The sequence below is a fragment of the Anomaloglossus baeobatrachus genome, chromosome 5 (assembly GCF_048569485.1).
Source record: "Anomaloglossus baeobatrachus isolate aAnoBae1 chromosome 5, aAnoBae1.hap1, whole genome shotgun sequence".
NCBI lineage: Eukaryota > Metazoa > Chordata > Amphibia > Anura > Aromobatidae > Anomaloglossus > Anomaloglossus baeobatrachus.
The window spans coordinates 393,588,309-393,605,593 of record NC_134357.1 but is presented as its reverse complement, the minus strand read 5'-3'; the positions used below and the strand labels follow the sequence as shown (position 1 = coordinate 393,605,593).

Here is a 17,285-nt window from a genome sequence, read left to right as displayed (position 1 = left end):
CATGCTGGGGGCCCTATATGGGCCCACTTTTCTTCCATCCGACATGGTCAGCAGCTGCTGCTGACCAATCTGTGGAGCTGTGCGTGCGTGTCTGACCTCCTTCGCACAAAGCAAAAAACTGAGGAGCCCGTGGGAGCACGGGGGGTGTATAGGCAGAAGGGGAGGGGCTTAACACTTTTGAGTGTAATACTTTGTGCGGCCTCCGGAGGCATAGCCTATACACCCCAATTGTCTGGGTCTCCCAATAGAGCGACAAAGAAAAGCACAAACGTACCAGAATCACTGACGTGTGAAAGGGGCCTAAGACGCACTGGAATACAAGATGAATCTCAAATTTAGAAATTAAAAAAATAAAAATATGGGGTCCATCTTCTACTCCAGTGGTGTCTTACCGGAGTGATGGCGGCAGTAGTGGTGGAGCGGGGTCACAGGAGGCAAGAGCGGTGCTGGAGTAGGGTGCTGCTGCAGGTGCTGCGGTGGGGGCTGTGCTGGCTGTGTCACAGATGCTCTGTCGGCGTTGCAGGCTTCAAAGAAATGGTGCCCGGAGTCTGCGCGTGTGCAGATTGAGCTCGCGGCTCAATAACAAGCTGAGATCTCATCTGCACGTGCCACCTCCGGGTGCCATTCTCCTTATGTCCGCTGCTGGGAGATCAATGGGCTTGAGGCGACGCATGTGCAAGATGAGATCTTGAGCCAAGAGCTCCATCTACGCATGCACCGCCTCCAGGCGCCATTATTTCAAGACCGCACTGCCCTGCTTCACATCGCCCCCACTGCAGCCAGGACAGCCCCACCGACAGAGCATCTCATCCGCCACACCGCAGCAAGCACAGCCCCTCTGGCAGAACATCTTACCCACTGTACTGCCCTGCTCCTCATAGCTTCAACCGCTGCCTGCACAAACCACACCGCCAACAGAGCATCTCAGCCATCATACTGCATCTCATCCGCCACACCGCCCAACTCCACACAGCCCCCACCGCAGCCAGCACAGCCCCACTGGCACAGGATGTCACCCACCGAAACGCCCTGCTCCTCATAGCCTCCACCGCTGTCGGCACAGCCCGCATTCTGCCCGCCCCAAAAGCTACATTCGCATTATAAGACACACCCCTCATTTTCCTCCAAAGTTTTTGTGAGGAAAAGTGCATCTTATAATCTGATAAATATGGCAATTCAATACAAACCCAGTCTCAGCATGGTCTCTTGCACATTTTCAGGGTGTATTTACCTGTGTAATACAAGTATCTGGCCCACTCGTTGTTGTTAGCTTGCTCAGGGAACACAGACTTAGACACCAGTTTCTCGGCCTGGTCATACAGGTTGTACTGTAAGTAGTTTCTGAGTAGCAGGTTAAGAAGAGTGGCCTGTCCATCTGCATCATGCCGGAGGGTGGCTGTGCGCAGTCTTGCATGTAGGAAACTGAAAAATGGGATTTATAATCACTTTTCTAATTTGTTATACATCTGCTTTTCTTTACAAAATAAATCCTAAAAAGTTCTCCTTAAAATCTAGTACTTAAAAAAAAAAATCTAATAATTCCATAATAGCTGCACCTTTCAATAATTTCCCACCTTTTACAAATATTTCTGATTTCCTTAGCATTGAATACATTCTATGATCATTATGTTCCAGCTAAAATTTCCAATAGTGCTGACCCTGAGAAGCTTAAGGAAAAGACAGTGCTTATCTACATAGGGATCCATACAGAAACCTTTATGGACAATAATTCAGAACCTTTCCAGGAGTTTTCCTTAGTTAGGAGTCCACTTCTATGTCAGAAGTGGAGATCTGGTGCACTAAATTGTAGCAGGTGATTATTGTGAATGCATCTGTGGTTCAACAGATATATTTTATAAGATAGCCATGATAGTAGAACCGAAGGGTATGTACACATGATGTATTTTTCAGGTGGATTTTGTAAAAAAAAAAAACAAACAGTGTACAGCAATGTAAAAACGACATTGCTGTGCATGTGATGTTCAGTCTTTTGTTAGTTGTTTTAACAGCATTGGGGTTTGAAAACGGTGAAACTGTTAAAAGTAGCAACATGTTCACTGTTCACTCTGCTTAATTTGTAAGCCATTCATTCTTTATAGTTGAACGTATAGAGAAGAAACACTAGCAAAAAAGCCACCATAAAAAACGATGACCACCAGCAAAACCACTGGCTTATTCCTGACGCGACTTTGCTTAGGAAAACCTAAGCAGCTGCACCATAGCAATCAAGTCATCGTGTGCATCCTACAAGCTCCAACTATACAGCTCGCAAACCAACGTTTGGGGACGTGGTGGAAATCATTTACAGGGCCTGGCAGTCAGCTAAGAAGGCAATCCGAGCGCCTTCAACCAAACAGCCTTGCTAAGTTAAACACTAGCAATCTTGAAAGTTCACATTTAAGGCTGGGGCCACACGGGGATTGCTGTGATCTCTTGCATGATACTGGGCTCAGGCTGGCAATACAGCAGAGCAGAGTGTCATGCGAGTGTGACTGCGACTGAGGTCCGATCGTGCGAGCGGACCTCAGCTGCGGGGGGGCGTACGTGTGCTGCGGGGGGGGGGGGGGGTGCGGGCCGCTGCTGCGGAGGGGAGGGATTTATCTCCCTCTCTCCTCCATTGCCAGCTATTGCCATTCTCGCACTGCACTTGCGGTACACTGGTGTACTGCGAATGCAGTGCGATTTTTCTCTCGCCCCATAGACTTGAATGGGTGCGAGAGAAACAATGATCGCATTGCACCCGCAGCATGCTGCGATTGTTTTCTCGGTCCGATTAGGGCTGAGAAAATAATCGCTCATGTGCGCTGACACAAAGGCTAATATTGGCCCAACTGGAATTTGATTTTTTATTGCACTCCACTCGCACCGTTTTTCTCACCGTGTGTCTTAGGCCTATGGGTTTGTCCGGTCGCAGGATATTGATGACCTATATTTTCAATATATAATCAATATGAGATTATATATCGAAAACCTGGCAACTCCACTGATTTAGTCCTATTTGCTCCAGCAGGATGTAAACACATCCAAAGCAGAGCACCATTCAATGTGTAGGGGCCATTGAAAGAAAAAAGAAAGGGATTGAGCAGTCATAAATAAATTCACAAATACCTTTATTTAACAAATCACACTCCTTGTATATGGAGGTAATCAGTAGAGTGCATTGTAAAGAGCATTGGTCCTGTTACTCTGACAAAAACCTTTATTAGAATTTAACAGGACAGGAGTCTGAGCATTTGCAATAGGACATTTTGTCTCCTTCCTTCACATGATCGAATACTGGAAATGTCAGTGGTGATGAGGTAAGAAGAGGCTGCTCACATTGCTGTCCAACATGTCTGAACGGCTGCTATGACCTGGAAATCACCTATACCACATAGTTTGAAAGTATGCGTATAAGTGATCTCCAGGTCACAGCACTTTGAATTTAGAAAGACAGGGTGGATAGCAGTGTGAGCAGCCTCTTCTTACCTCAGCACGCATGGAATGTCCTGTAATAGAAGAAGGGAATTTTGTTTACTTACCGTAAATTCCTTTTCTTCTAGCTCCAATTGGGAGACCCAGACAATTGGGTGTATAGCTATTGCCTCTGGAGGCCACACAAAGTATTACACTTAAAAGTGTAAGGCCCCTCCCCTTCTGGCTATACACCCCCCAGTGGGATCACTGGCTCACCAGTTTTAGTGCCAAAGCAAGAAGGAGGAAAGCCAATAACTGGTTTAAAGACCAATTCAATCCGAGGAAACATCGGAGAACTGAACCATACCACATGAACAACATGTGTACCCGAAAAAACAGAAAAACCCCGAGAAAACAGGGCGGGTGCTGGGTCTCCCAATTGGAGCTAGAAGAAAAGGAATTTACGGTAAGTAAACAAAATTCCCTTCTTCTTTTTCGCTCCTAATTGGGAGACCCAGACAATTGGGACGTCCAAAAGCAGTCCCTGGGTGGGTAAAAGAATACCTCGTGATAGGGCCGTCAAACAGCCCTTCCCTACAGGTGGGCAATCGCCGCCTGAAGGACTTATCTACCTAGGCTGGCGTCTGCCGAAGCGTAGGTATGCACCTGAAAATGCTTGGTAAAAGTATGCAGACTCAATCAGGTAGGTGCCTGACACACCTGCTGAGCCGTAGCCTGGTGCCGTAATGCCCAGGATGCACCCACGGCTCTGGTAGAATGGGCCTTCAGCCTTGAGAGAACCAGAAGCCCAGAAGAACTGTAGGTTTCAAGAATTGGTTCCTCGATCCCCCGAGCCAGGGTGGATTCAGAAGCTTGCGACTGTTTACGCCGACCAGCGACAAGGACAAAGAGTGCATCCGGGTGGCGCAGGAGCGCCATGCGGGAAGTAGAACCTGAGTGCTCTCACCAGAACCAACAGATGCAAATCCTTCTGAAATTGATGGACTGGACGAGGACACAAAGAAGGTGAGGTGATATCCTGATTGATATGAAAGTGGGATACCACCTTAGGGAGAAATTCCGGAATCGGACGCAGAACTACCCTGTCCTGGTGAAGGACCAGGAAGGGAGATTTGTATGAGAGCGTTGCTAGCTCGGAAACTCTCCTAAGAGACGAGACCGTTACTAGAAGGCCACTTCCCGAGAAAAACGGGAAGGGAGACCTCTTTCCAAGGCTCGAAAGGCGGCATCTGGAGAGCAATTAGAACCTTGTTCAGATCCCAGGGCTCTAACGGCCGCCTGTACGGAGTGCTGAGAAGACAAACTCCCCGTAGGAACGTGCGTACCTGAGGAAGTCGTTTCTGAAAAAATACAGATAGCGCTGAGACTTGTCCCTGAAGGGAACTGAGCGACAACCCTTTTTCCAACCTAGATTGCAGGAAGGAAGGAAACATAGACGATGCAACCGGCCAGGGAGAAACACCCTGCGCCGAGCACCGAGATAAGAATATCTTCCACGTCCTGTGGTCAATCTTGGCGGACGTTGGTATGCTAGCCTGTCTCATGGTGGCAACCACGTCCTGAGGTAACCCTGACGACACTAGGTTCCAGGACTCAATGCCACACCATCAGGTTGAGGGCCGTAGAATTCAAATGGAAGAATGGCCCTTGAGACAGCCAGTCTGATTGGTCTGGTAGTGCCCCCGGTTAGCCTACCGTGAGGCACCACAGAACCGGGAACCACAACACCCTCGGCCAATCTGTAGCGACGAGGATGGCGCGGCCGCAGTCGGTCCTGATCTAACGCAGCACTCTGGGCAACAATGCTAGAGGTGGCACATAAGGTAGCTGGAACTGCGACCAATGCTGAACTAAGGCGTCTGCCGCCAGAGCTCGATGATTGTGAAACCGTGCCATGAAGCTGGCACATTGTTGTTGTGCCGTGACGCCATTAGATCGACGTCCGGCCTCTGTCAGCGGCGCCAGATCTCCTGAAACCCGTCCGGGTGAAGAGACCATACCCTTTCGGCCACACCCCGGCGACTTAGGAAGTCAGCTTCCTAGTTTTCCACGCCTGGGATGTGAACTGTGGATATGGTGGATGCCGTGTCTTCCACCCACATCAGAACCTGCCGGACTTCCTGGAAGGCTTGCCGGTTGCGCGTTCTTCCTTGGTGGTTGATGTATGCCACCGCTGTGGAGTTGTCCGACTGAAGTCGGATTTGCTTGCTTTCCAGCTGCTGTAGGAAGGTTTGTAGGGCAAGATACACTGCTCTGTGTTCAAGAGCATTGATCTGAAGGGTGGACTCTTGCTGAGTCCACGTACCCTGAGCGCTGTGGTGGAGAAAAACTGCTCCCCACCCTGATCGACTGGCGTCTGTCGGAACTATCGCCCAGGATGGGGATAGGAAGGACCTTCTTTTTGACCATGAGGTGGGAAGAAGCCACCACCGTAGAGAGTCCTTGGCCGCCTGAGAAAGAAAGACGACTCTGTTGAGGGAGGTCGACTCCCCGTCCCATTGGCGGAGAATGTCACATTGTAGTGGACGCAGATGAAACTGCGCGAAAAGAACTGCCTCCATTGCTACCATCTTACGTAGGAAGTGCATGAGGCGTCTCAATGTGTGCGACTGGTTCTTAAAGAAGAGATTGCAGCCCGTAGTGAATGCTGTTTGTCTAGCGGAAGCTTCACTATCGCTGAGAGAGTATGAAACTCCATGCCTAGATATGTTCGCGATAGGGTCGGGGTCGGATCTGACTTTAAAAAGTTGATGATCCACCCAAAACTCTAGAGAGTCTCCAGCGCAACGTTCGGGCAGTGTCGGCATGTTTCCTAAGAGAGTGCCTTGACAAGTAGATCGTCTAAATATGGGATCACAGAGTGACCCTGAGAGTGCAGGACTGTGACTACTGCTGCCCTGACCTTGGCGAAGACCAGTGGGACTGTCGCTAGCCGGAAGGTAGAGCTACGAACAGAAGGTGTTCGTCTCCTATAACGAAGCGTAGAAACGCTAGTGCTCTGGATCAATCGGCACGTGTGGATAAGCATCCTTGATGCCTAATGATGCTAGGAAATCTCCTTGGGACATTGAGGCGATGACATGGCGGAGGGATTCCATCCGGAACCGCCTGGTGTCCACGAGCTTGCTGAGCAGTTTTAGATCCAGAACGGGACGGAACGGCCCGTTCTTATAGGCACCGCAAATAATTTGGGGTAAAAACCGTGACCTTGTTCCTGAAGAGGAACGGGGGTCATCACTCTTTCTGCCTATAGAGTGCACCCTGTTTGCAGAAGAGCAGCGGCTCGGCCGGGAGGTGGAGACGTTCTGAAGAATCGAGTTGGAGGACGAGAAGTGAGCTCTATCCTGTACCCGTGAGACAGAATGTCTCACACCCAACGGTCATTGACCTATGGCAGCTAAATATCGCCAAGGCGGGAGAGCCTGCTACCGACCGAGGATGCGGAGAGAGGAGGCCGCAAGACATGAGGAAGCCGCCTTGGAAGCGGGTTTTCAGACTGTCTATTTTTTGGGCGTGACTGAGCCCGCCAAGAATCTGAGCTCCTCTGATCCTTTTGAGTCCACATTGGACGAGGAAAAATGGGACCTGGCCGAGCCTCGAAAAGACCGAAACCCCGACTGCCTCCTGCTCTGTTGGGGTTTGTTGTGTCCGGGCTGAGGAAAGGATGAATCCTTACCCCTGGACTGTTTAATGGTTACATCCAAACGCTCACCAAACAGTCGGTCAGCAGAAAAGGCAACTGGTTAAGCACCCTTTTTTGGAAGCAGAATCTGCCGTCCATTCACTTAACGAGCAGACCAGTCTCTGCTTAAAAACACGGAGTAGCGGAGGCTACTGCCGCACGGTTCGCAGAGTCTAGGGCAACCTGACTCGCGTAAGAAACAAATGCAGACATTTGAGAGGTTAAGGATGCCACCTGCGGCACAGATGTACGTGTAACCGTGTCAATCTGTGTAAGACAAGCTGAAATAGCTTGGAGTGCCCCAAGGGTGAGAATGCTGGAGCCAACGGTGCGCCGACAGCCTCATAGATGGATTTAGACCAGAGATCCATCTGTCTGTCAGTGGCATCTTTAAGTGCAGCTCCATCTCCCACTGCAACTATGGATCTAGCTACAAGCCTGGAGATTGGAGGATGCCGCTTGGGACACTGGGTCCAGTCCTTGACCACGTCAGGGGGCAGGGATAACGTGTATCCTAAGCCGTTTGGAGAAGCGCATATCTGGATAAGTGTGGTGTTCCTGGACTGCCTCTCTGAAGGCAGAGTGGTCCAGAAAAATACGTGAAGCTGACTCCTCCACTGGAGGAGCTGTGAGAAATAACCAACATTCTATTGATGGACGCTATAAGATTATTCACTATGGCGTCACCATTAGGTGTATCCAGATTGAGAGCGGTCTCAGGATCAGAATCCTGAGCCGCTACTTCCGCCTCATTACACAGAGAGTCCTTCTGCTAGGACCCTGATGAAACCGAGGGCCGCTCATAGTGAGCCCGCTTAGGCTGTCTGGGACTGACGTCTGTGCAGAGCCGTGACTCTGGGATGCGTGTGACATTCCCGGAGCTGTTAGTTGTTCACACTGAGGGGGGCCATGGATCAATGATTCAACAGTGCCCATGTTGTGAGAGACATGTCCGGACTGCTAGGCTTCTAGTATCATAGCCCTAGTCTCAGAAAATCTGTCAGTAAATACTGCAGACACCGTCCTCTTCCTCTGGCCATTAGCAGAGACTCCGGCTGAGTTGGATACAATGGGGGTCTATGTAACCTGCCGGCCGTATAGCCGTACATGCTGTAGCGGCTGCATAGAAAAACATGTGGTTCTGCACCTTTGTTTTACACAGAGAATATGCTGATAACTCCTCCGCACAATCCAGGAGGGTATATACAACGTGCGACCAAACAGTGCAATGTATATAGTAGAAGCATATCTATAAGTGCACTTCTGCACTAGTGGGGTTAGCACCACAGGTGCTGCTTAACGCCTGTTGCAGCGATTGTGTGACTATCAGAATGCCAAGGTCTTCCACACTTGTCTCTGTATCGTACAGAAAACTGACACTAATGGCTGCCGGCGTCCTGTATAGAGAAGGAAGCCGTGGGCGTGCCTGAGAAAGTGCGGGAATCCGGTTTCACAGTGCACACAGTGAGAGGGGTGGAGTATGCAAAACATACTCCAGCTCTCAGCGCTGCTGTGCTATGCAGCGTCACGCCCCTACCCTGACTGTCAGGGCTGTGGGCGGTAACGAAGGGAGACTAGGCCCAGAAGCCGGGGACTCGAGTTAATAAGCGCGGCCGGCATATCAGTGCTGGCCGGCGCGGAAGTCCCCGGCGCACCACAACTCCCAGCGGCGCCTTAAATAAAAACGGCAGCGGCGTTAGCGCGGTAGTCACCCAATACACTAACACACCCAGCAACGCTGTGGTGTGCGATGGCACTAGTGCGGACAGCGCCGCTGTCCCTGGCGCACTAACACACCCAGCAGTGCTGCCGTGTATCTGCGCGGTCCCCACAGGGACACCGAGTACCTCCATGTAGCAGGGCCATGTCCCTGAAGATACTCCGCTCCATGTCCAGCAGTACCAGGGGCTGTGGATGGAGCACGGCCTCAGTGCCTGGAGACCGATAGAATCCCACTTCACCCAGAGCCCTGTAAAAAGGGATGGGGAAGGAAGCAGCATGTGGGCTCCAGCCTCCGTACCCGCAATGGGTACCTCAACCTTAACAAACACCTCCGACATGAAGTGGGGTGAGAAGGGAGCATGCTGGGGGCCCTTTAGTATGGGCCCTCTTTTCTTCCATCCGACATAGTCAGCAGCTGCTGCTGACTAAACAGTGGAGCTATGCGTGGATGTGTTGCCTCCTTCGCACAAAGCACAAAACTGGTGAGCCAGTGATCCCACTGGGGGGTGTATAGCCAGAAGGGGAGGGGCCTTACACTTTTAAGTGTAATACTTTGTGTGGCCTCCAGAGGCAATAGCTATACACCCAATTGTCTGGGTCTCCCAATTAGGAGCGAAAAAGAAAAATGCACTAGGACCACATCTTCCAATACATGAAGGAAACTAACAAGATGGCAGCCATTGTAAATGTACTAAAATGATTATCGCTTTAGAAAACAATGAGAAGAAAAAAATTAAATTATAGGTATTTAGGAATGTATAATGATTTTCTGTCCTAATTTTTTCTACTCTCAGAGAATTGTTTTATTTATGTTTGCCTGAGTCAAGCAGATAGATGTAATATAAGCTGCTGTAAAGCTGTAGAGCATGGTTTGGAGTGCAATAAGGCGTTACCTTCTGACAACATCCAGCTTGTTGAGGAATTCATAGATACGAGAGTGGTAGTAGTAACACTTGGCCACTATTATATCAAGAGCTCGCCGATTCTGGGGGCTGATCTTCTGCATTAAGTCATCAGACACTTTCTGTGCCTGCAAATAATAGAAAGAGACAGAAGAATAAGAAAAATATCATGCTTCAAATGGGCAAAAATTAGGATGAAATTAACAGAAAAATTTGGGGAAGGTAAACATTTTCCCTGGGTTCCAAATACTCTATACATTAGTAAAATGCCAAGCATGACCATGGAAAGGTAGGAGAAAATTGAAATCCAGATATATATCCATATATACATATACATATATATATATACACATATTTATATACATATATATATACATATACATATATATATATATATATATATATATACACATATACATATATATATATATATACACATATACATACATATATATATATACACATATACATACATATATACACACATATACATACATATATACACATATACATACATATATATCTATGAGCAGTTGATATCCTCATGACTCCAGCATGAAAAAGCAGAGGGAGAGCTATTGTACTAGTGACATGAATAATGGCCCCAGGTAAGGTCAGAACTGCAGCCTGGCTCACGGTGTTCTCCTGAATTGAGTTGCTGCGTCCATACAAGACCATTCCAGCCCAGACAGTCAGCCATGCCTCCTCCTACACGTACTGCGCTCACCTCAGTGTAGCGTTTGCTGTTCATCAGATGTATCACCAGGAGGAGCTGTAGGTAGGCTTCCACCTCGGGGAGAAGAGGCACTGAAGCAGCTTTGCCAGTTCGTGGCCTGAACTGCAAGTCAGCCTCCGTGTCCATCAACTGAAATATAAAAGTAGGATACAAGGTTAACAGCTAAAGACTGCATTCATGTAACACTGAAATCCGTACAGAAGGTCAGGTCCGTACAATAGGCCGATTGCCCTAATCGGAAAGATTTATATAATACTGAGAAATGAGAACTGGAATCTCACGGATTGTTATGGCCAAAGTATTCCACGTTATCATTTTTGTTACACTCGCCTATTCTTGCACGCTCACCTCCTCCAGGAAGCTCAGCAGCATGTCTCGGGTGACAGGGTTGGATGTGAAGAAGCCGCTGATTGCTTTATGCAGGACATTGGGGTTCAGGCGACGTGATGTGGAGGGCAATGCTCTCAGGGCACGCAGAACAAAGCGAGGCTCCTTCCCAGAAACGGCTTTCTCAATCTGCTTTACATGCTCCTTAATGTCTAGAACAGAAATGATTACAGGATATACCAACCTGGAATTCTGAAACATTCCTACATAAGTATGAGGCCAACCTCAGGTGGTGGCATTGCGGGTACATTGCACTCAGACCTTCAATTATACCCAACTCCTTGATGTCATATTGCAAGAAATTGTAATGGGCTGCAGCGGTCATGTGTCATAGCTCACTGAAAACAATCAGAGTGCAAAAACGAAGCAAATAACGCTGTGTTTTTTGCTGCTTTTGTGGTGAATAAAACTAACCTTAATAAATATGTACCGTAGAGAAATGATAAGCTAAAAACACCCAAAAACATAGCAAAAAAAGCCCAAAAAACTACACTCTGGAAGCTATTTTGTTTTTTTGTTTTTTTTTTTTACTGTCAAGAGCAGGTTTTGGCTGCAGAATAAAAATGAAGCAAAAATGCATGGTGTGAACATAGCCTAAAGCCTGCTTTACACCTTACGATCCAGAATACGATATCGTATGTGATCGTAACCGCCCCCATCGTATGTGCGGCACGTTCAATTTGTTGACCGTGTCGCACAAACGATTAAGTGCCGTCCTACATACTTACCTTCCATACGACCTCGATGTGGGCGGCGAACATCCACTTCCTGGAGTGGGAGGGACGTTCAGCGTCACATCGACGTCACGCGGCAGCCGGCCAATAGAAGCGGAGGAGCGGAGATGAGCAGGACGTAAACATCCCGCCCACCTCCTTCCTTCCGCATTGTGGGCCGGGAGCCGCAGGACGTAGGTAAGATCTGTTCATCGTTCCCGGGGTGTCACACACTGCAATGTGCGCTACCCCGGGTACAATGAACAATCTGACGTGCAATTCTAGAGAAAGGTACAATGTGTATGCGATGAACGTTTTACCGTACCTGTCACACACTGCAATGTACTTACAATGCCGGATGTGCGTCACTTACGACGTGACCCCGCCGACACATTGTAAGATACATTGCAGCGTGTAAAGCAGGCTTTAGAATACCCCTGTAACAAGCGCTACATAAATAGTTGCAAGTCAGAGACTCAGCATTTATATACTATAAGGACCTTTCTACATAAGAGTCACTGGGTGGGGGGGGGGGGGGGGGTGTCTCATCGCAAAGCGGACAATATATCAATTCCAAGTTAAATTAAAAAACACTTATGCAACAAGGATACTCCCACATTACTTGTAGGTTTTTTCCATAAAGTCTATTCTGGACATCCTTAGAAATATAGGATGACATTCCTCATCAGTAGAGATGAGCAGACCCGTGGAGGTTTGGATTTGCCCTTTAGTTAAAGGGAACCTGTCATCAGAAATTTGGCTTTCAACCTAAATGTTCCCCCCTCTGCAGCTCCTAGGCTGCATTCTAGTAAGGTTTCTATACTTTTTGTGCCCCCTTTTAAATCAAAATAAATACTTTATAAAACTGTACCTTTCGGTTTGAAAATCTTGTAAATCGTCCATGGGGGCGGGCCGTCTGGCGTCCGTTGCTGTATCTTACGCCGTCCCCCATGCTTCAAATCATCCCTCAGGACGCCGCCCACTGCGCCCGAGGTCCCGTGCACGCCGGGACACCTGGTGACGTGGTCGCAGACACGAAAGTATGGGCGGCGCTGTGATTGCATCGCAAGTGCGCGCCCATACTCTCGTGGGCGCGCTCTCCCCTCTGTACGTCGCTCAGATCCTCCGCTTCTCCTGTAGTGGCCTGCTCCGCTCCTCCCATCTATTTCATGCTGCAGGGTACGATGGGAAGGAGGTGACGTCGGGCAGGCGCAGAACGCTGGAGGCAGTGGGGAAAGGGTGGGCACGAGAGTATGGGCGGGCACTTGCGATGCAATCACAGTGCCGCCCATAACCTCTTGCCTGCGACCACGTCATCAGGTGTCCCGGCATGCACGGGACCTCGGGCGCAGTGGGCGGCGTCCTGAGGGATGATTTGAAGCATGGGGGACGGCGTAAGATACAGCAACGGACGCCAGACGGCCCGCCCCCATGGATAATTTACAAGATTTTCAAACCGAAAGGTACAGTTTTATAAAGTATTTATTTTGGTTTAAAAGGGGGCACAAAAAGTATAGAAACCTTACTAGAATGCAGCCCAGGAGCTGCAGAGGGGGAAACATTTAGGTTGAAAGCTAAATTTCTGACGACAGGTTCCCTTTAAAAGTTCACTTTGGAACTCAGATTTGACCTGAACTTGTTCCCGGATCCCAAATCCCAAACAAGTCAATAGGGACCCAAATTTCCAGGCTCAATGATTGGGCAGTTCGGCTCGACCACCCACATACAGCCAGCCATAAAGAGAGTATTTCCAGGGGAGGGAAGGTGGGTGTTAGCGGGTTTTTTTTTTATACACAAACAGCATTCCAAAATGTTGTTTTTACCCCAAAAGAGAGCCAGAGATAGTAAGTGGCTCCCACTGGGCTGAGCACCGAAAGTACCCGAGCTCAGCGATACTCGAGTGAGTTGTTCGCATGCGAACAGCAGCCAAACAGAATTTTTTTTTTTTTTTTAAAGCGCGTGTTCAGGCTTCAGCCCCAGACACCCAATGTTGTGTACGAACCCCGAACCTTACAGGTCAGCTCATTTCTACTCATCAATGCAGGTCTGAATTTAACATAGGTATGGTACCCATGATTAATTCATCTAAGGTACCACTATAGTATAGCGATCGTCAGTCACAATAATATCGGCTTACATGACTGCTCTCCAGGCTTTTAGCCTATTTAAGAACAGATGTCAGAGCCTATCACAACTATTACAAGCTGATATGTAACGTTCCACTCTTTTTATGTCACAAAGTCACGAGTTAAAATTGACATCTTGACACTTAAGGCCGCTTTACACACTGCGACATCGCTAGCATCGGCTAGCGATGTTGCATGCGATAGCACCCGCCCCCGTCAGTGGCACGATATGTGGTGATTACTGCCGTAGCGAACATTATCGCTACAGCAGCGTCACACGCACATACCTGCTCTGTGACGTCGCTGTGACCGGTGAACCGCCTCCTTTCTAAGGGGGTGGTTCGTTCAGCGTCACAGTGACGTCACAGCAGCGTCACCGAACCACCGCCCAATAGAAAAGGAGGGGAGGAGATGAGCGGCTGCTACATGCCGCCCACCTCCTTCCTTCTTTTCCGGTGGACGCAGGTAAGGAGAGCTTCCTCGTTCCTGCGTTGTCACACATAGCGATGTGTGCTGCAGCAGCAACGATAATTGAGAAGAGGGGGTGATGTCACCGATGAGCGATTTTGAACGTTTTTGCGACGATTCAAAATCGCTCATAGGTGTCACACACAACATCGCTAAAGCGGTCAGATGTGCGTCACAAAATCCGTGACCCCAACGATATCGCTTTAGCGAAATCATTGCGTGTAAAGCCACCTTAAGGCCCAGTGCCCACGCTGTGTAGTTTTGACACGTATTTCATAAATATGCATGTCCATTGTGAAGCCAGCAAAGTCTATGAGAGTTTAGAAGTGCTGTGCCCACGTTGCTTATTTTTCCCTTGCGTATTTGGTGCAGATTTGGTGCAGAGAAAAAAGATATGCACCAAATACGCAAGGGAAAAATACTCAACATGAGCACAGCACTTCTGAATTCTCATAGACTTTGCTGGCTTCACAATGGACATGCAGATTTTGCTGCAGATTTCTGAGTCTGTCAAAATCTGCAGCGTGGGCACTGGGCCTAAGGTAGAAACGAGGGAGCTGAGAATAGTCCGAGACAGTGGGCAGGAGGGTAAAGCGGCCTTTACACGCTACGATATATCTAACGAGATGTCGGCGGGGTCACGTCATAAGTGACGCACATCCGGCATCGTTAGTGATATCGTAGCATGTGACAGCTATGAACAAGCAGAAATACTCACCTTCTCGTTCATCGCTGACACGTCGCTCATTTTCTAAAGATCGAACATCTGGTTGTTCATCGTACCTGGGGCAGCACACATCGCTCCGTGTGACACCCCAGGAACGACGAACACAGCTTACCTGCGTCCCGCCGGCAATGTTGAAGAAAATGGGCGGGATGTTTACGTCCCGCTCATCTCCGCCCCTCCGGTTCTATTGGGCGGCCGCAGTGTGACGTCGCTGTGATGCCGAACGTCCCTCCCCCTTCAGGAAGAGGATGTTCGCCGCCTACAGCGAGGTCGTTCGGAAGGTAAGTACATGTGATGGGGGGTTACAACATTGTGCGACACGGGCAACAAATTGCCCGTGCCGCACAAACGATGGGGGCGGGTACAATCGCTTGTAATCTCGCTAGCGAGATCGCAGCGTGTAAAGACTGCTTAAGAAAGGCCGATCTTTACTGGTTCTATCATCAATGACTTGTGTAGAGGGGCTGCCGGCAATCACATGACTGCAGAGTATCGTGGGTACATCCACAACAGCATGATGGCAAGTGGATTTTTTTGCAGGAATCTTGTATGCCAAAAATCTGCAGTGTTATGATACCAACAGTGTGGATATGAATTTTTAAGAAATCTAATCCAAATGCCACTATTTCAATGAATAGATGAAAGCATTGTACAAACAAATTCACACCGGACTGTGGATCCGCTCAGTATGGATGGACCTCGGTGCGGCTGGAGGAACACAACGCTTTTGATTGTAAATTTGTCATGGTCTGATTTCATTGCAGCCGGGTCTGCTGTAACTAACAGTAATATGACAGAATAGGTGGGACAAGGTATACATGAAGACTTGTTTACTTTTTTTTTTTTTTTTTTTAGAGGATTTTTATGGTCAGTGATCTCCAACCTGTGGCTGTAACGATAATGCATAACTACATTTCCAGGCATGCTGGGCGTTGTAGTTGTGCAGCAGCTGAATGTACAGACATAGAAAATTAAAGGGGTTTTCTACTTCGGCAAGCCTTCAGTAAGCACTGCAGCTGCTGAACACTGCATGCACCCCGTTGGGGTTTGGCTCCGCTATGCAGCAGGTGCAATTGTCCAACCACAGGTTTGGGACATTAGACTCTGCTCACAAATGACTCTGGACTTTTCATTTCTCTGATGCATTTTAGAAAACAGAACTTATGTGGAAAATGGATCGGTTACAAATCGGAAGCATTAGTGCCCGGCTGACAATACAGAGGGCCTGTCTGGGTTTTGTACTATGAAAAATGCATCAATAAATTTCACAAAACAGAGCCCAAATAGACCCGCTGTATACGCTCACGGGGGCGGCCCCGCTGTATACGCTCACGGGGGCGGCCCCGCTGTATACGCTCACGGGGGCGGCCCCGCTGTATACGCTAAAGGGGGCCCCCGCTGTATACGCTAAAGGGGGCCCCCGCTGTATACGCTAAAGGGGGCCCCAGCTGTATACGCTCACGGGGGCGGCCCCAGCTGTATACGCTCACGGGGGCGGGCCCCGCTGTATACGCTCACGGGGGCCCCCGCTGTATACGCTCACGGGGGCCCCCGCTGTATACGCTCAAGGGGGCCCCCGCTGTATACGCTCAAGGGGGCCCCCGCTGTATACGCTCAAGGGGGCCCCCGCTGTATACGCTCAAGGGGGCCCCAGCTGTATACGCTCAAGGGGCCCCCCGCTGTATACGCTCAGGGGGGCCTTCTGCTACACTTTGCATCCATTATTTAAAAGAACTTTTTATTTTTGTTGCTAAAATAGAACTACACAGACCTGAAAACGCAGATGTGAACAGTGCCTTATCTGTCCTGAAAAATACGGTGCAAACAATACAGGTATAGAGTGACAGCCTCCAGGTACTAGGGGGTTAAACGCGCAGACAATAGCAGAGCCACGTACTCCGGGGACCATGCCGTATCACCCACCTTCCAGGGTCACACTATCCAGCTCCTTCTTCCCTCCCTCCCCGGTTACAGCCGCCGGCTCCTCTTCTTTCATCTCCACATCCTCCGGTTCTCGCCGTTTAGCCGTAGCCTCCTTCATGGTTACAACCCGGCGCCTGCTCAGGTCGGTTTCCGCTTCCGGTCCGGGAATGACTGGCAAGTCTCAGGCTAAGCTGTATCGCGAAGGATGCCGGGAAGAGAAGTGCAGACTCCTGAGCGGAGTGCCGATCGCATCGAGCTGTGCGCTCACTGCGCTGAGTCACTGGATGAATGGCTGGATGTGGGGATGGGACCGTGTCCACCAACGTCAGGGGCACAGTAATATCAGGGCTGCAGTACAGGCTCACAGGCTGGTCCTCCTCATACCCCTGCATCAGGGTCAGTCCCTCATTAGATCTCATTATAGCATCCAGACCAATGCAGGGACAGAACAATGCTGTAAATAGCAGCCACTCAGGCGCCTA

The 17,285-nt window shown here is 49.3% G+C and overlaps 1 protein-coding gene across 1 annotated transcript in view; it reads right to left on the bottom strand.

Annotated features, from left to right (window-relative positions):
- Positions 1-16,992, bottom strand: part of PSMD3 (proteasome 26S subunit, non-ATPase 3) — an 86,512-nt gene extending 69,520 nt beyond the window's left edge. The window contains exons 1-5 of the mRNA XM_075350139.1: positions 16,804-16,992; positions 10,808-10,998; positions 10,451-10,588; positions 9,715-9,851; positions 1,232-1,422 (exon numbers count right to left, since the gene is read on the bottom strand). Of these exons, the coding sequence (XP_075206254.1) occupies positions 1,232-1,422; positions 9,715-9,851; positions 10,451-10,588; positions 10,808-10,998; positions 16,804-16,921 (775 nt within the window). The 5' untranslated portion in view covers positions 16,922-16,992. The remainder of the gene's footprint in view (positions 1-1,231; positions 1,423-9,714; positions 9,852-10,450; positions 10,589-10,807; positions 10,999-16,803) is intronic.
- Between the last annotated feature and the right edge of the window lie 293 nt (positions 16,993-17,285).